Here is a 20634-nt window from a genome sequence, read left to right as displayed (position 1 = left end):
AGTGCCATTGGCATTTTGATAGGAAATGCATGGAATCTTTAGATTGCCTTCGGCGGTATGGTCATTTAAAAAATATTAATTCTTCTAATCCATAGACGCTATATCTTTCTATTTGTTTGTGTTATCTTCAATTTCTTTCATCAGTGTATTATAATTTTATAGCCTTTTATATCCTTAGATTTATTCTTAGGTATTTTATCTTTTTTGAATATGATTACTTAAGTGTGATTGTTTTCTTAATTTCTCTTTCTATAGTTTTTCATTAGTATATAGAAATGCAACAGATTTATACATATTAATTCTACAACTCTACCAAATTCATTGATGAATTCTAGTTTTTTTGGTGGTGTCTTTAGGATTTTCCACTTACAGTATCATGCCCCTTGTAGAGAGCAAGAGTTTTAATTCCTCCTTTCCAACTTAGATGCCTTTTATTCATTTTTCTTGTCTGATTGCTGTGGCTGGGAATTCCAATATCATGTTGAAAAAAAATGGGAAGAGTGGGCATCCTTGTCTTCATCCCGACCTTAAAGGAAATGCTTTCAGGTTTTCACCATTGAGTGGGCTTGTCAAGACCTTTATGATGTTGAAGTATGTTTTCTCTGTACCTACCTTGTTGAGAGTTTTTATCACAAATAGATGTTGAATTTTGTCAAAAACGTTTTCTGTATCTACTGAAATGATCAAAGGATGTTTTCCTTCAGTTTGCTAATATGGTGTATCACATTGATTAATTTGCAAATATTGGACTATCCTTGCATCCAAGGAATATATCTCACTTGATCATGGTGTATGAGCCTTTTAATGTATTGTTGAATCTGGTTTGCTAATAATTTGTTAAGAATTTTTTTCATCTATGTACATCAGTTATCTTGGCCTGTAATTTAATTTTTGTGTGTGTTGTCCTGGTCTGGTTTTGGTATCAGGGTGATGTCAGCCTTGCATTGTCAGTTTGAAAATATTTCCTCTTCTGCAATTTTTTGGAAGAGTTTGAGACTAAGCATTAAATTTTCTTTAAATGTTTGTTAGACTTTACCTGTGAAGCTGTCTAGTCCTGGACACTTGTTTGTAGGGAGGTTTTTAGTTCCTGATTAAATTTAATTACTAGTAATTAGTCTATTCAACTTTTTTCAGTCTTGGGAGATTGTTTATTTCTGGGAATTTATTTATTTCCTCTAGGACGTCCATTTGTTTGGTATATAATTGTCTGCAGTACTCTCTTACAATCTTTGTATATCTGTGATGGTGTTTGTTACTTCTCTCAGAGCTGGTGTCTGCCTGCTGGTGGGTAAGGCTGGTTGTAGGTTTGAGGTGTTTCATATCTTGTGTCAGCCTGGTGGGGAGGGACAGATCCAAGCCCAGCTGACTTAGCGGCCCATAGTGTCCCAGAGCTGGTGTTGGCCTGCTGGTAGGTAGAGTTGGGTCCTGGGGAGGCTGGTTCTTTCAAAGTTTAGTGATTGTCCAAACCACCTTCTTTGTTTTAAGTTGAGGGTGTGCCAAGACCCATCAGTGTCCCAAGGGGAGGACAACAATCATCAAATAAATGCAGACTGATTAGAAGTCTGACATCAGCTGGGACAGTGTGTAGTAAAGCCACTTTTAGGAAGAAACTAGGGGATACATGTTTTTGCTTTCTCCCTCTGAGCCCAAGTATATAGCTGTTGGTAGGTGTTCCCGTGTCTGTTTAAAAACTACATCTTTGTTTGCTATCATCCTGTGGGACCCATAAATGCAATCCCCATAGAGCAAGGTAGTTTGAAGGTCTGTCTCTCAGTTGGCAGCTGCTTAATGTGGGGCATCAGGAACATGCCAAGCTCTTTGTGGAGAGATGTCAGTAATGTAGTTTTATTGTTAGAGTGCACCAGGAGAAGAAACCCTCTGACATGCAACTGGCCTGCTGGTGGGTGGACTATGATCCTGCTGGTCTTCCTCCTTGGCTGAAACATCCTAGTACTGGTGCCAACAGGCTGGTGGGCCGGGCTGGGTCCTAGCACTAATAAGCTAGAAGGAGAATTCCAAAATGGCACTTGTCAGCATCAACATCCTCATGGTAGAATAAGCTCCCCAAAATGGATGCCACCAATGTCTATGTCCCCAGGGTGAGCACCAGTCTCCTTCTGCTCCTCCAGGATGCTCTCTAAGATCAGTAGGTGGGTTTGACCCAGGCTCCTTTCAAATGACTGCCTCTGCTCTGGGTATCCAAGCATGTGAAACGTTGTGTGCACCCTTTAAGAATAGAGTATTTCCCACAGCTCTCTGGCTGCCCTAAAATTAAGCCCCATTGGCCTTCAAAGCCAAATGTTCCTAGGGCTCATCTTTCTTGTGTAGGACTCCAGGCCTGGGGAGCCCTCACTCCTTGGGGAGAACTTCTGCAGTTATAATTGTCCTCCTGTCTGTGGATTGCCCACACATGGGTGTGGGTCTTGACTGTATCACAACTCTGCCTATCTTATTATCTCTTCATGGTTCCTTATTTATGTCTTTAGTTGTAGAAGATCTTTTCTGCTAGTCTTCTGATCTTTCTCATCAATACTTACTTTGGAATTAGTTATAATTTTGTTGTGCCCATGGGAGGAGATGAGCTCAGAGTCTTCCTACTCAGTCATCTTGGTCACCAACCCTAATTATGTTTAAGCCTGTCAATTCTTCTATGACACCAGTCTAGTCTAAGCCACCATATGTCTTAATTGGACATATAACAGCCATCTAATTTTCCCCCCTTCAATCACTCCTTACCATAGCTCTAAGGCCCTATAGTGTTTGCCATTTGCTGATCTCTCCACCTTCATCTTCCAGTACTCAGCCATCCTCCTCTGCTTCTCTGTTCCATATACATTAGTCTACTGGGTTCCTAAATATACTATGGTTCTTTCCACCAAAGTCTCTTTTCTCATACTCTTCCCACTGCCTGGAACACATACATCATTGCTTTGACTATTTCTGTTTGCTTGTTTTCACCAAGTTCACTTCTTCTCATTTTTTAGAGCACTTCCTTCAACTCTTTAGCCTAGGTCTGGCTACCTTGTAACTTGTTTTTCTAACAGCATTAAAAAAAAATTTCTACACATCTCAGATTTTAATGATTTCCTCATTAGTATGACTATTTGTCAATCTCCCTCTTCAACCTTTATACATACAGGAATTAGGACACTGTCTGTTTTGGCTTACCATTGAATCCTAGGAGCTTAGTATAGTACTATAAATATAATAAAAAGTATTTGTTACATGAATAAATGAAATTAAGAACAGACTGAGACAAAACAGAAGAAACAGAAAGAAAAATGGTAAACAAAGATTAAGAAATATTGAGAGAGCAGATAGGCATGCAAAAGTTTTTAAATTAACCTTTAGTTAATTTATTTAAATTTATAAACTGTTGTAAAAATCATATTTATTATATAAATTTAAATAATTTATATTATATAATATATTAAGGTATGATATATAATATAGTCCTAGGGTCAGCCTTTAATGCAAACTATTGTCACCCTGAGATCTTATATATTACCAATAAGGCAAATCATATTTGCATTTTTATATCCATAAAGACAGCTGTTTTACATTTCCTAAATTTTGTATAAAATTAATCCGAAGTCCTTGGTTTCCAGTTTTACTAGAAGTGTCAATAATTTTTTAAAGTATGCTTTCATCTTGAGGTTACCTAAGGCTCTGGGGGGTTTGTCTGAGGACTGCTTGATTAGGTCCTCATTAATTAAAGGCAAAAGTGAAATCAGTCATTTAAGAAAGTTTGACCAAAAATAGAAACTATTTCATATGTAATTGAATGTGCCATTGTTTGTATAAGACAATGACATTGTATAAAATGATGATGCTATCAATAAAAATGCCTTTTAAGTTGGTTTTAAGTTATTCACCTTCTCATCTGGCTCCTTTTTGAGTAATCAACAGTTAAGCCTTTGTAAGAGAAATGACTGAACTCGGAGTTAAGTCCATTGCTCTGAATGTTTGTTTTTTCCTGTGCCGAACTCAGTGTTCCAAAAGGGTATGGTTTTTTATGAAAAATAACATTTATGAAAAATAATTTTATTATCTTAGGGTAATCTCCTTGCCCTCTTTCATGACTGGCTGAATTTCCCAGCCCAGACACACTCATTTCTTCATTGAATCAGACATTTACTGAGCATCTATCTGTCAGATGCCCTACTAAGTACACTGAACAAGAGTAAGATACTTTCCTGTCTGTATGGAGTTTCCATTTTCAGATTGGTGTCAATTTCTTTGATTTTATTTTCAGATTGATGCAGACCCAGGGAAAGATTATTGGATTTATATAACCTTCACAGGTTAGCCAAGATTCCAGATGATCAGACTAACTTATCCAAATGTCATCTCACACATTAACTCGGACACAAAATGTTCTTTTTAACTGAGAAAAAGTAACTTTGGAGAACATTATTACTAGATTGCTATATTGATGAAGAACTTTAAATTCTTGGCCGCAACATGTAAATTTTGCTCAGTAATGTCCCTGGGATGTGACCATCATATTCAGCCATTTCCCTCTTCTGGGATTTCCCAATTATGAAGCATGAACTAATTTCAAGACTGCCCTTCCAAATTTTAAATACTCCAGAAAGACATTTTCTTTTAATATTCAGTTTTCTTCTACTTAACTTTCCTTTTTCTGTGCAGAGGTAGGTCTTCTCCCTCCCCAATTCCTAATAGCTGTGCTTTTTTCACTCAATAGATATTTTGTTGAACAATTGAACTAGATCTTAATTTCAGCTGAACCACTCAATTCTTTAATCTACTTATTTACTCCCAAATATTTTCAGAGAAAGACTCATTTTGTGCACAATTTGATTGATACTGGATGGTATCAAATTATACCTTAGTTTAATTTGTAGTTTACTCCACCAAAATTAAAAAAAAATGACTGGGGGAAACAATTTTCAAAGAGATCATTTTTTTTTTCCTTTCTGTTTTTGGATGGCTATTACACATATTAACAACAGTTTAAAAACAAGGCTCAGCACCAAGTTCAAAGAACTACTTACCGTACTATGATAGGGACGAATACATTTCTGTTAATGCTGTAATTAGCGGAAAGAGTCAAGATGTTTTCAGAGCTTCCACATCCATATTTAACTGTGGGCCTTCCTTCCACAAGAAATAAGTGAAGAAACTGTTGTCCAAAATTCTTCTCATTGCCTTTAAGAACCAAAATTACACTAAATTAGTGATTAACATGGATTTACATTTTATTCAATAACAATCATTCATTCAACAAACACAATCTTTGCCCTCAAGAAGTAACCATTTGGAAAGATGATAGGAGTGTTATTAGATAATTATTCAAGTAATAAACACTGTATCAAAAATATACATTATCTTCCACAGGCTAAGAATAGCATGGTATTAACAGCATTAACTTGACATGACTGCTTCTTAATAGCTATGACCTTAACTATTTTGAGCCTCACTTTCCTCATATGTTATACTGGGATAATGAGAGCAAGTAATTATTAGAACTACTGTGATAAATGAGATAATAAATGGAAAGTGCCTGGCATCTGTTATTGATAACTTGATTTATTATTATTTTAATTTTAATATTGTACTTCATAAGAATTGAAACAATAAAGAAACATATAAAGACAAAAAAAGAGAAACATTTCCCTTTCTTCCAGCCCATCATTCAACCCACTTTGAGATATTTTTTCTATCATTTAGCTACATATATATAAATATTTATATAGCCCCAATTTCATTTTTAAAAACAAATAATATAATAAATAGCTTTGTTCATTTGTCTTTTCACTTAACAATAAATTTTAGACATCTGTCTTTGCATGTACATAGATTTCTCTCTTTTTTAATATTCTTAGCTGAAGTATCACTCACACAGAAAAATCACACAAATTTTAAGCATATTGTGAATTAGTGAACTGTCACAAGGCAAACCTGCTCCCACAAACACCACCAACTTAAGAAAAAGAACATTATCTGCATCATCAGATGTCCTGTCAATCACTTCTCAGCTAGACTGAGTTTTGCTTTATATTAGTGGGATCATATTGTATATATTCTTCAGTATCAATTTGCTTTTGCTCAGTATTATGTATGAGAGCATCCATGCTTCATTTCCATTGTTTTATAATATTCCATTAAAAGAATATTCACAATTCAGTTGTTCTTTCTTCTGTATATAGAACCCCACCCTGCCCCCTTTTGCTTATTATGAATAATGCTGCTATGATAATCTGGTATGTGTCTTCTGTGTTGAAGTGCATGCATTTTTGTGGTCTTTATACTAGGAGTTGAAGTTTTCTGTCAGAAAGTAAAAATATAATTCATTTAGTAGTTATTGCCAGTTTTCCAAAAGGATGTGTTCACTTTTTACCAGCAGTATTTAAGAGTTCCAGCTGATCTGTATTTTCACCATCAGCTGGTTTGCTCACCTTGTAGATTTTAACCATTCTGTGTTTATTATTCTAGCTTTAACTTTCATTTTCCTCACATTAGTGAAGTTGGGCATATTCTTGTGTTTAGTGGCTATTTTGATATCCCCTTTTGTGAAGTGTCAGCTTGTATGTCCTGCTCTTATTTTCATTTGGTTATTTTCTGTTTTTTCTTGTTGATTATAGAGTTATACCTATGTATATATCTAATATTTAGATACATATTAGAGAGCACGCAAGCTCTTTGTCAACCATATATATTGAAAGTATTTTCTCCAACCCCGTAGATCGTCTTGTCATTCTCTTAGGGGTGAATTTTGGTGAACATATGGTCTTAATTTTAGTGTGGGTCAATTTATCAATGGTTTCCTTCATGGTTATGATTAGTACTTGCTATATCATCTTTAAGATCACTCTGCCTGCCTCAAAGTTATGAAATTACTCTCCTATATTATCTAGATATATCTTATATATAGTATAATATAATATAATATAATATAATATAATATAATATAATATAATATAATATATATTATGTTAGCTTTATTTGAGATCTGCACTCTACCTAGAATTGATTTTTGTATACGTTATGAAGAAGGGGGTTGTGGTAGATTGAATAATGACCTCCAAATATATTTATGTCCTAGTTATTGGAACCTGTGACTATCAACCTTATATGGCAAAAGAGACTTTGCTGGTGTGATTAAATTAAAGGTCTTGAGATGGTGAGATTATCCTGGATTATCTGATTGGGTCAGGAAATGAATCAGAAACATCTTTTTAAGACAGAAGCAGAGGGAGATCTGATAATGGAAGAAGAGAGGTTATGTGACTATAGAAGCAGAGACCGGTGTGATGCAGTCACAAAGCAAGAAGCACCAGCAGCCACCAGAAAGAAGCAGAAGAGACAAGGAATAGATTTTCCTCTGCAGCCCCCAGAAGGAACTGGCCCTGCCAATAGCTTGACTGTAGCCTCATAAACACATTTATACTTCTGGTCTCTCAAATGGTGAAGGAATATATTTCTGTTGTTTTAAATACTGAGTTTGTGGTCATTTGCTGGACCAGCAATCAGAAATGAATACAAGGGGCCAATTTTACATTTTTGGCTTTTGATTTTCAATTGATCCAAAATTGTCAAAGCAAATAATTCTCATGCTGTACTTCCTGAATTTTCAGATATTTGTGGAATTTAAAAAACATTTTTAGTATTCTTATTTCCTTTTTGCTTTTGTTTATTTTTGTGACTATAAATGTATATTTAAGATAATGATTTTGTTGCTTTTGTACTCAAGCAATATTAAAGATACCCATGGATATGCACTAAACCAAATTGAAATCGCAACACTCAGAAATGGCCAGCATTACTATGTGGTAAACACTTCCATTGACATGAAGGCTGATAACTGGACACACAGATATGTAGAGAAAGCATTTCTTTTATTACAGCAGAACCATACTGTACATGGATTTTAAAATGAAAGTTATATTAAATCAGTAGTTCTCAAGCTTTTAGGTCTAAGGACCCTTTAGCACACTTAAAATCTATTGAGAAGCCCCCAAAGAACTTTTGTTTACATGATTTGCATAGCTAACTAAAAACTGGCACCTGCCATCTGCCTCTCCAAGGATCGGATCACGTTGGCACTCGCCACCTAACTCTGCTTGGATTCAATCACGAGCCGCTGCAGCCGCTGACCTCCAATCCTCTGTGAGAGGAGTTCAGGACGGAGGTCAGGAATGCTCTGGGAAAACGCTCCATGCTCTGGGAAAACTGGTTGAACAGGCCTTCAGATAGTACTTTCAGGAGAAGATTTTATGACCCCAATTCTTGCATCTCCTCATATCTAGAAACCACTAAAATCATTAATGATGACATCTGCTCCTCATGACTAGCAGCAGCCTCTGCCTAAGTGTGTGCTTGACTGCACGTCCCCCCTTCACTGAGATCATATAAAATACTGAGTTTTCACCTGCGGCTTTGGAATGGTTTCTCAGAGCTATCTGAGATGCTGTCTCCTGGGCTATAGTCATCATTTTGTCCCAAATAAAACTTAACCCACAACTCTCACGTTGTGTGATTTTATTTCAGTCAACAGCATCTTTCAATACTTACTGGATTAGAATTTAAAACAGAAAGTTTTCAAGTATTTATTGATTATTTTAATAACATTAAAAATGTTATTTTTAATAACAATAATAAAACCCATTGCATATTAACCTAAACAAACATATTTTATGGAAAGTAGTTATATTTTCCAAAACAAAAATAAAATAGTGAGAGTAGTAGTAGTATTCTATATCTTTGCAAATATCTTTAATGTTATGCTTAGTAAAAGACAGCTGAATCTCATATCTACTTCTTCATTCAATCTGTTGTGAATTGTTGCTTTGGTTGAAGCATATGAACTTCGTCCTCACACAGAATGTAGTCAGAAAAGAAAGATTACTTGAACAGCCCTTTTAAATACACACAGAATGGACAAGTGATAGTTCCTTAAAGCATAGTTGCAAATGGAATCTGAAACTATATTAGTGAGCCTTGCAGACTCTGTTACATAAAAATTCCATTGGTCTTTCTTGCACTTTGAGTGGATATTCTACCTGCACATGATTTTGTAACCCATTCATTGATTGTTTGAAAAGTGTTGGTTCATTGGGTTAAGGAGATCTTTCAAATATTGATATATTTACTATGCAATATTTTAAAAAAGCATATTCATTAATAGTACTACTGAACTTGAGACAGGAGGGAAGGGGGCAGGGCACAGCCATTAAAGGAATGACAGCAATTAACACCAAAATGGTGGAAGATTCAACTCTCAGTAGGCCTTGAGGCTCAAGATGGTAGGAGATTTGACTTCTAGTAGATCTTCAGCTTCGTTATACGCTCACTGTAATATTAAGGTGGTAAATGGCACTCCCACAGGTGTCATGACAGCTCTAAGGCTGACCATAAAAGGTCAAAGAGTGGGCAGTGACCAAATTCCTGGGAATCCCAGCCCTTTCCCTAGACTAGTTAGATCCTCCCACTTGTTAGCATATGAAGCTACTGAGCCCATAAAAACCGGCAACATCACGCCTTGTGAGCACCTCTCTTGCTCCCTTATCTCCCAAGATGGCCTGCCCTCTGTGTATGGAGTATCTACTTTTACTTTAACCTGAGCACCCAACCCCCACACCTCGTGGCCTTTCTCTTGCCTTTTAAAACAGCCTACACTCTGTGTAGTATGTATTTGTCTAAATAAATCTACCTTTACTCAACTGTGGCTTGCTCTTGCACTCTTTCTTGTGCAAAGCCAAGGACCCACCCGTGGCTCAACAGAGACCCGGGACACAGTCTTCCTCATAACCCACATCCATTTTTCCCTTATCAAACTTATCAGAAAGTGTTGGGAAACTCTGCAGCTTATTGGAGAGAAGGTAAGTTTAGCAGACCTGCTATATGTATACTTCCCCTTTTACTTTTTAGTTAATTCTGAGGTGGGAGGTAATTAGGTCTATTTATTTATTTTTTAATGGAGGTACTGGGGATTGAACCCAGGACCTTGTCCTTTAATAATAGAATGTTAAAGTGTTGTATACACAGGGATTGATAATTTCAAACAATGAATTCATTTTACTGCACCATTATGGGCATTTTTGTGCCCATTTTTGCTTTGAGTGCACAGTGAAGTAGAATAAAATGACTGAACACTGTCTGGGGCCACTGCCAGGACCCAAGGTGCTGGAAGTTTTATCCACTGTGACTTTTGTAACACGAGTGCAAATAGCAATACAATGAAAAAAGGCAAATATCTTAGTTTTAGTAAAAAAAAAAAAAATTAACATTATGGAAACCTGAAAGGGTCTTCAAGATTCTCAGGGGTCTGGATAAACTTGAAACATCTCTATATTAGAGTTCACATCAATTTAAAAGAAAAAAACAAAAAAACCAAAAACAAACAGAGTCAAACTAAAGGTATTACTGAACCTCAGACAAATGCTTCTTTAACATCTCAGCAAGAATGTCAGAAAATCTAAGTTCTCTCTCTCCCAGGCTTCCTGTTCTACGTGAATGGAATAAAAGTAACACCCAGGTCTCAAGAAATGGTTCAGAGAAAGGTGTCAGAAAAAAATGTGGAAGAATTTAAAATACAAAAGAAAAAAATCTAGCTCACCCCTTATTGTCTTGTTACGCGTTCTTATCTTTGAGCTGTTTTGCAACTCTGTAAGTTGGAGAAAAGAAATAATGATTCAAATAATTCTTGTCTATAGACATGCAAACTATGTGTGGTAAAATGTAATTGGTTATTATCCTCCAGGTAGAACTGCTTTCCATCTTATTTGCAAGTTTGCTTCATAATTCCTTAATCTTTATGTATGGCTCTGCTCCTGGGATTCTCCTTTGAACTGACTGTAGTATCTGACCAGGTCCCTCATTAATTAATAGGTTAAATAAAATCTTTGCCATGTGTTCTTTTTAAATGTCTTTTAGAAAAGTATCCTTTAACAAAGGAAAATAAGCTAATCTCAGTTTTTGAAATTGTAAGGTGTATCAGGAAAAATGATTTACATTATATTAGAGCAAATAAAACCAAAACCAACTCCAAAAAGAAAAAAATTACATAGAACACAGTGTGAATGGGGTCCCCTGGTGTTAAACAACATAGCAGCCTTGGACTGGACAGCAATACACACATCATGGAAGACTAAGATTGGAAAGAACGAAAAAAAAAGAAAAATTCAAAATATGAAAGGATCAGCTAGGAGTGAGACATACGATAGCCAAGAAATAGCACCAGATACTCCACGAGTGCTCCGAGTTACAGAACTGCCTGCAAATGTAACTCCAGTTAAGAGAGCAACACAGAGTGAACATAGCACGTAAAATAGATTAAATCGATATTGCAGAAGTTAAGAAGCAAATCGGACAAAAGAACAGCATTAAGGATTAATCATGAAATATGAGTAGCACAGGACAGAGTAAACGTGGTTGAAAATCACTCTTTTGCGATCCTTCTACATGTCCTTTGCTAGAGTTCACTCAGCCCATCCACATTTTTATCACACTTCTGAGGACATCAGCTGAACCGTGCTCCACATTAGCCCAGCGCCCGCAGAGGAAAAGACACCTTCACCTTTTCTGCCTCTCCTGAGATCCATTAGCAGTTTTTTGTGCCTTTACTCTTTAGCGTTTTCCCTTATTTTTCTCATGAACTCCTAGTGAACTTCTCAGGCTGCTTGTCTCTGAATTTGAGGGTATAATTAAAACATTTTAGTAGAATTTTTTTTTAATGGAGGTACTGGGTTTTTTTTTTAATTTTAATTTTTTATTAAAGTATAGTTAATTTACAATTTAGTTTCATCTATGCATATATCATTTTCAGATTCTTTTAAAATTTTTTTATTGAAGTATAGTCAGTTTATAAAGTTGCATCAATTTCTGGTGTACAGCATAATGTTTCAGTCATACATATACATATACATTCCTTTTCATATTCTTTTCCATTATAGGTGACTACAAGATATTGAATATAGTTCCCTGTGCTGTACAGAATAAACTTGTTGTTTATATATTTTATATATAATAGTTAATATCTGCAAATCTCAAACTCCCAATTTATTCCTTCCCACCCCCCCCATGGTAACAGTAAGTTTATTTTCTATGTCTGTGAGTCTGTTTATGCTAGACTCTTTTCCATCATGGCTTATTATAAGAAATTGAATGTAATTCCCTAAGGTATACAGTAGGTCCTTGTTTATTTATTTTATATAAAGTAATGCATACCTATTAAGGGGATTGAACCCAGGACCTTGGGCATGCTGAGCATGCACTCTACCACTGAGCTACATCCCTGCCCCTAGGGTCATTCTTAAGTCTTCTTTTTACTGGAGGGCAGGAGCTGGAGGCAATGGGAGCACATTTAGAAACATGGAACTCTGTACCAGCATCTCAAGTTTTCTCTTCTTGGGTACATATCATGTTGTTCATAAAATGACATAAGCTTGTTCTCTCTTTAATTGTTAGCTTGTTCCCCACTCTCATCCTTTTTGGAGAGGGGAGGGTGAATTATTTTGTTAGGCACTAAGAGCCAGTCTGTTACCCTGCTCCATTCTACTGTTTGTACCTAGAGCTTTCTATTGCTTGGTATTTTTATAAATTGCTTTATGTTACAATTTCAGACTCATATTTTTGAGATAAGACTTTGAAGTATGGTATACAGGAACAAAGTAGAACAGAGCTGAACATTTAGGTCAAGCTGTTGTACCATATGTACACAGCTTGTCTTTTAAAGCTTCGACAACTGAATTTTAAAGACTGATTATTCACATTAAACAAGATGTATGTAGTATCATGCAAGAATGAGTTATTTTTAAAGGAAGCTCAGCCACTAAAATGAATGACAGGAATGAAGGGTCTTCTGCAAGTGTACCAACGGGACATTACAAACCATAGCAACCCGGTATTACAGAGCATGGTAAGGCTACTTTAATGAAGGTAGTGGGAATGAAGGTAAAAATTAACAACTCAGCTTTGTTCTTCTTATAGTCTTCTGTGTAGTAACAGTTTTTGATTCATCATACTGATTTATTCTATTAATAAGCAATTTATTGTTTTATATAGTAATAACCTTAAAGGAATTCAAAGTATTTTGCTGCTAACATATGATGTAGATGGGGAGATGGAAGACCTGTGTTTGCTGATTTATTTACATATATGCAATTGTAAATTATTCACTTCAAAGAATGTGAGCCTTACTGTTTAATTGACTTTTTCACTTTTTAATCAATCAACTTTGTATTATAAAACCTAGATTATGTAATTAAAGTTTTGAGTAAGCACTCAGGAGGAATCCTTTGGTTTTCACAAATAGTACTAAAGACATTATATTTTCAAATACAATTATGATAAAAGTTACTTGATTCTTAGAATTGAAAAATCAGTGACAAGTAAATGAGAAAGACAACAGAAAATTTTCAGAATAGAACTACTAAAGGAAATTATATGTAATGACATTTTTTTTAAACCTTGTGGGTTGAGTAATCCATATTCCACATTACATTTAGTTCATCTTTGCTTATCGAACCAAAAGACATCAAGCAATTATGAATCTCTCCAGCGTCTCTATACCCATTTTGTTCCAATTCATGTTCCCTTTGGACAGGACTTGAAAACACTAGAAGGGCTCATTATTAAGCCATTGAAGAAAAGTCATTCTGTTGTTTCACTGAAAAGATGCTTGATGATTAGAGAAATGTGAACCTATTCTTTTTTTGAACTAATTCTTTATGCTTTTAGGCTGTGTAGTAATTTTTTCAATGAGTCTTTAATGTCTTGAATTTTTCTGAATATTTATACAGAAAATATTTTGAAACTCTATAAAACTATAATTCTCAAATTTCATTTATCCCAATGAAATCATTAATTGTATCACCTGATTTAAGATTCATTAAATATAAAAAATACTGCTTAGAACAAGTAACAGTACTATTACTTGTAAAACAATGGATTCTAACTTCTAGGTATCATAGCCTTTTAGAGAGATAATTCTAATAATTTTGAATCTAAAATTTATATATGTATAGTATAGTATATATTTAAATATAGGATGGTATGTATATATATAATTGGTTTCATAAGAAAGAAACAATAATGAAATAACTTGAGAAACAATGATAGCCTAGTCAACTTTTATAAAATTTTAGTTTGCTTGTCTATTGCATTGGGTTATAGATCTGAAATTTTCTAAGCATGGATATTTCATCATTTCACTGAAATACTGAAGATTTATGTATTATGTGTATTTATGGTTTATATGATTATGTGGCTTGCTACTTCCATTAAACTTTTTTTCTCTGTTTGAACTATTCTTATGAATGCTACCAAACACGAATGAAAGTTTGTTTTGAGATCAGAACAGACTCAGCATCACCACTTTGAATGAAAATAAAATGCAATATCATTCCTTATAGAATTGATAATGATGAATATGATAATGTGTTTATTAAACTGGATACATAAACAGTCAAATTTGGAAATTTACCATAAAGAGACACAGATTTCTATAACCTCCCATAAAAGAAATTACACCATACATTTGAATGGTACTTTGTATTTTTCAAAGCACTTTTTTGTATATTTTTTCAAACCTCATGGATTTGATCATAAAAATTACATCTGCATTTTTTGTAGTCAGACAGAAATACCAAAAGGTTAATTGATTTACCCTACTTTGCACAGTTAGCTGACACCCGACCTGGGTTCAAGTCTACTGTTGGTGACCTCCTGACACTTTTTGTTTATTTAATCATTCAAACTTCTATTCAAATCTGCATGATTACAGAAAACATGGGGTATGTAAGTTAGTAACACATAAAAAAATTACAGTAAGATGGTATGAAACCATGTTTTCATCTTAACATGTTTACAATGGAAAATATTTTGTTTGGAGTGTTTGTTTGTGGTTCAGTTTATTACTTTCACTTGACTAAATTTTTGTTGTTATTGTTTTAAACCATGTATGTTGCAGCTTATCAACAAAAATCTATGAATTTTTTTGTGAGCAAAAAAAAAAATTAGGACCACCTGTGGGAGCAGCTGATGGCCCCTTCCTTCCTGGTGGCCTGTCATAAGGACTGCTCTCCGAGCTTGCACTGGGTTCCCTCCTGAACACGCAGGCTCTTGCTGTGGCTTTAGGACTCCACTTTCCTGGCTGTCCTTAAAGGTCTGCACTTGCACAGCAGCAGCTGCTCATGGTTTGAAGACACTGTAGAGCAGCGGTGGTGATGTGGGCAGTGACGTGTATTTAGGGTGTGGCTGGGATGAGCTGGTTGGTCAGTGGAAGGACAGAGGAGAGTGAGGGACCGTGGCAGCAGCCCGGCGCATAATTAATTACACATGCTTACTACATGCTGCTGCAGGGTGGGCCAGTTTCTGAAATGTATAGAGAGCTTATTTTGGTTTTTCCTAGCCTGCTAACTGTGCTTAAAACAAAGCTGTAATACAAAAGTCTTAGAGGAAATGAATCCTCTTCATTTGGATGGAATGGTTAAGAATGAAAACCAAAAACTGCACCAGTTTCATCCCACTAATGTCTCATTCTTGATCCCAGAATTTCTCATGTTCTAATTGTGCTTTTCCAGGGTGGAATGTCTACCAAATGGATACAGCATGAATGACATCCGTTAGATAAAAATATGGTATCCGGGGCTTCCAATTCCCAGTGTCCTTGTCAGACAAGCCCAAGGGAGGCGGGGTTAAAGCACATCTAAACAAGATGCTTCAGCACTTCAGGGTGCCATGTGCCAAACACTGCTTTAACCACATTAACTGTACTAAGTTTTTCATCCCGAAACACCTTTTAACATCTTTGGTACTGTTATTATTAACATTATTTCACTTTACAGATACTGGAGTCCAGAGATGTTAAGTAATGTGCCCAAACAGCAGAATCAGGCAGTGTAGTTTCAGAGTAATTTTCTTTTCTTTTTTTAATTGAAGTAGAGTTGATTTACAATGTTGTGTTTGTTTCCAGTGTACAGCATAGTGATTCGGATGTATACACACACACACACATACACACATATATACATACATGCACATACTTTTTCAGATTCTTCTCCATTATAGGTTATACATGATATTGAATATAGTCCCCTGAGTACTGTATAAAATAGGTCTTTGTTGTTTATTATGTATGTATATATTTTATACACACACACACACACACACACACACATATATATATGGATGTGTTCTGTTAATCCTAAGGTCCTAATTTATCCCTACTTTCTTCCCCCCCTGGTAACCATAAGTTTGTTTTCTATGTCTGTGAGTCTGTTTCTAATTTGTAAATAAATTCATTTATATCACTTTAAAAATATTATATCTATATATCTATATCTATATCTATATCTATATCTATCACATCCTTATCCATTCATCTGTCAGTGGACACTTAGTTTTCTTCCATATCTTGGCTATTGTAAACAGTGTCACTATGAACACCGAGGTGCATGTATATTTTCAAATTAGAGATCCTTCTGGATATGCATCCAGGAATGGAATTGCTGGATCATATGTTGACTCTATCTTTAGTTTTTTAAGGAACCTCCATACTGTTCTCCATAGTGACTGCACGTTTACACTTCCACCAACAGTGTGGGAGGAATTTCTTAATCACTGGGTTATATGGTTCTTGAGATGGGCATGGCAGCAATTTCAGTCCTTGACTGGGCCCATTTGTTTGTCTTTGCCATGATGTCTATCCACCAGAAGCTTGTTTTTCACTGGTCCATTCCCTATGTCATTATGTCAGAGCAGATTTGAATCTCTCACTGATTTATTTCTTTGTAAATTTCATAGAAATAGAGTCTAATTGTTCTTAACACAATTGTTCTATTTCAAGAGAAGCTTAATGAATCACATCGTTCTAGGTCAAGGGTCAGCAAATGGTGGGCCATGGCCCCAGTTCTACCATAGATTGGTAAATGAAGTGCTTTTGGAACACAACACGTTCATCTACTTACTTTCTCTGTGGCTACTTTCATGCTACACTGGCAGGGTTGACCAGTTGTGACAGACACTGCCTGGACTGCAAAAAAAATTTTATCCTCTGGTCGTTTCAGAAAAATTTGCCAACCTTTGTTCTGCTCTTGATGGCACAAGAGACCAAGAAAAAAGGTAGGTTTGATTCAAGCTATGTTTTGACTAAACCCTTGAGGAAGAAAGTATAACTGTTTAACAGCATAATTCCCTAAAATACAGTTTCAATAACGACTAATTTTTCATGACAGCCTTCAAAGTTGAGTAACTCATGAAGAGAACTTTAAGAACTCTTCTAACTGAGTGTTTCCTCTATGGAGGGCTCTGGCTGAAGTACTGAGGAGGTGGGTGGAAGAGATGCAGGACATGATTCTAGATGATGAGGTGTTCCCTAGTTAGAGAAGAGGTATAATTACAAATTGTTGGGGTGACGAATCTCGACTCAGCCCCAGTCTGTAACAAGTCCTCCTACTAGAAAACTATCACAGTCAGCTTTCTCATGGAGTTAGACACATGGTACCTCTCCACTGAATGGTGGGAAACAGGACCCAGCTCTTCTCTTATTCATCTCTGTACCCCTCAGGGTGCCCAGGAGAGTGCAGTGCTTTATGGGCACTCAGTTCAAACTTGTTGGACTTGACTTTCCTGTCAATACAAGACGATACAATAAAAAGCCATCTCTCTGTACCTTATGAATGACAATGTGTGAATTCCTCCATGGTTGCTTTCCATCCCACTCTCTCCCATATCTGTTGGGAGCAAGCTCCGTTGGGAGCTAGTAAGGAGGGCGAAGATATTAAAAAAATTTTATGGTACACATTGTAAAATTGATTTTAAAAACTGAGCAAATTTTTCCTATAAGAAGGAAAAGCTTTTTAATATGCTGTCAGGAAATCCTGTGAGATTTCATTGGCCTTGGCATCAAAGGTCTCTAATGAAGATATTGCGTCTTCCACTGGGAAACATTGCATAGAGAGAGGCATCTGCTCTGGTTCTTTAGATATAATTTGTTGTCTTTAGTAATATCAGAAATCTCTTCTTCGAGCCTTTCCTCAATGTAAGAGGAAGGATGCTCCCATATCTTACCTGTTTTGTCAGTTCCTGCCTGGAATAAATACCTCCCACCAGTCCTTTTACTCTTTCTTAAACACAAACAAAAAGTATTAGGAAGATGACTTCTGAATCCTGTTCTCCCACTGGAGGTGCTCATGTGATCTGCCTCCTGCACCTCGGCCAGATGTCTGCTCCTAATTCTCAAATCACGTCCTTCCGAAGGGCCTGCTTCTTTCTTCTCAAAGAAGTAGCAGAGGATGGGTTCACCTGCATAGTCATACATCCCATGACAAACCTTCTGACTGGTGTTGCTCGCGGAGAGAGCTCATTTTCTGCAAGTGAGCCTGAAGGCTTTGTGTGGTCTCACCCCTTCCCCCATGACCCACTACGAGCTCCTTTGACTGGGTTCCAGAATTCTGAATTGGTTCAGTGGCAGATTCAAAAAGCTTTCTTTTCATCTTGACTGCTGTTCTCAGAGCTGTCTCTCTCCCACAGAGAGTTCTTTTTAAAACCTTCCTTTCTAAAGAATTTTACTGTAACCCCATAAGGATTCAAGTTTTATCTTCCTTTTGTTCCTTTTCAACATCAATTAGCTGTTGAGGCAAACTGAGAAAAGATAAATCTACAGTTTTGAACTAGGAATATGATTCAAAGCTGACATTGGCTTATCAACCTGATGTTTCTCTATCCTTTTCCCTTTAATATTTGCTGATACAAGGTAAAAATGTTCCATACATGTTTGTGAAATGAAATTCAGTTTTTGCTAAAATGTTCAGGAATAGAAAAAAAAATACCAAAACTAAAAAGCAAACAACAACCCCCACCAAAAAAAACAAAAAACAAAAACAAAAAAAACCCCAAACCAAACCAACAAAACAGACAAAAATTAACTCTGACACTCTAAAATGAAACATCTGTTTTAATTTCCTCACTACTTTTAATTGCTCCTACACATAATATATTGATTTCAAAGAAAAGAAAATTAGCCTTTAAGTCAACTTAAGGGACATCTTTTAAATTGCGAATGTCTAACTGAATCACAAAAATCTTTGTGTTCATCTGTTGTGAGGCTTTTATGAGGTTGACAAATTCCAAGAGGAGTGAAAGCTGAACCCCATAAAACATTGTGCATAAAACACTGTGTATTCCTAAGGGTGTGGGGTTAAATTGCCACTTTACAAATTAACAAGAAGGATGCTCTATAGACAAAAAAAAATTTCTTCCATCACCAGCGATGAAGCTCCCTGGAGTGAACAGCTTCCATGCACCCAGCCCCCTGACAACAACAACTATGTAAGACAAAGACACAGTGGCTAACCATTTCAATGGCATTCTTTTCTGGCTAATAATTTCTAGTTTGACTCTTTTGGTAGGTCACTGGCTACAAAAAGCACAACTAACTGTATGGGGGTAAAATCAGCTTGGGTTTTACTTGTTTGGAGTATAAACCTGGACAGGGCGCACACACTTGGCATGTATTTCCATGGCCTTCAAAACACACCTCATGTGGCATTTGGTAAAAACACACTTTCTACAAGAAAATACCTTCCAAATCTATGTAACTTAAAAAATTGCAAAGCCAGATAATCACTTGGCTTTCCTTGTGGCTTTAAATTATTATGTTTGTGCCTTTTGTTCTATGTTTTGGTTTGTTTCCCCTGTGATGCACTATTACATCCAAATTTCATGGTCATCTACCACCGCTCTGGTTTCCTTTCAAAAAATTTGGTTTTTCTTTTTTTCTTTCTTCTCTCTCTTTTCTAACATGAATAAATCAAACATTCTAGAGCCATCATTTAAACATGGGTGCTTAAACTCCTGGGAAATAAATAATGCTGGCCCAGTTCTGACAAGTTAGTTTCTTTCTCAGATATAAATTCTCAGGTTTAACTTAATGTTCAAAACTTCTAACTACATCCAGTTTTCCTAAAATGCTTCTTTTAGGCGTTTTAATCATATTCAAATAATTTAAAAAGGTTTACATTTTGTCTAGAAAGTACAGAATGGTGAATCGATTTAGCCAGACATTTCAGAGCAGAGGAGAAACTCATCTGGAAATAATGAGTAGACTTGCAGTGGGTAATCCATCCAAGTGCTGAAGATATTACATCTCTAATATAGGGAACTATTAAAACTATTGTGCATCTATTTCAAAAGAGAAAAAAAATCAAATATCTCATTTAGAATATTGCAAGGAATACACTTAAGTGGTACTCCCCCATAAATGAAAGAGGCCATAATGTACAGAATCCTGCTCATAGAGGCATTTCCTTAAACAAATACTGTTAATTCTGCTTTTTTTTTTCAAACCAGTTAATTCTAAGATAATGCTTAAAGAGTGATAGAAATTTTTCCAATTGTCAAATGAATGCCTTTTCCCAAGCTACCGAATATTGAGTGCAATTCATGTTTAGTTATTTATATTATACAAATATGCTCTCTGAAACATTTGCAGCATTAATGTTTGACTGTTGTAGCCATATGCTGTCAAATTTATATGCTTGCTAAATTCTTCCTTGCTGGTTCAGAGAGTGTAAGTCATGTTCCATTAAATGATTCATAAATTAAAGAAACTTTTAAAGAAAACTGGAAAGAACCAAGGTTTCCTTTCGGTCATGTTTTATACACGGG

General features: G+C 35.8%; 1 protein-coding gene across 1 annotated transcript in view; it reads right to left on the bottom strand.

Moving 5' to 3' along the window:
* The window catches only part of EYS (eyes shut homolog), a 1174088-nt gene that overhangs the window by 190548 nt on the left and 962906 nt on the right, over positions 1-20634 (bottom strand). Inside the window, 1 exon segment of the mRNA XM_006211933.3 lies at positions 5019-5172. Coding sequence (XP_006211995.2) covers positions 5019-5172 — 154 coding nt within the window.

This window comes from Vicugna pacos, chromosome 8 (genome assembly GCF_048564905.1).
Source record: "Vicugna pacos chromosome 8, VicPac4, whole genome shotgun sequence".
NCBI classification, from domain to species: Eukaryota; Metazoa; Chordata; class Mammalia; order Artiodactyla; family Camelidae; genus Vicugna; species Vicugna pacos.
Note: the sequence above shows the minus strand (reverse complement) of the source record. Positions and strands in the feature narration are given on the sequence as shown.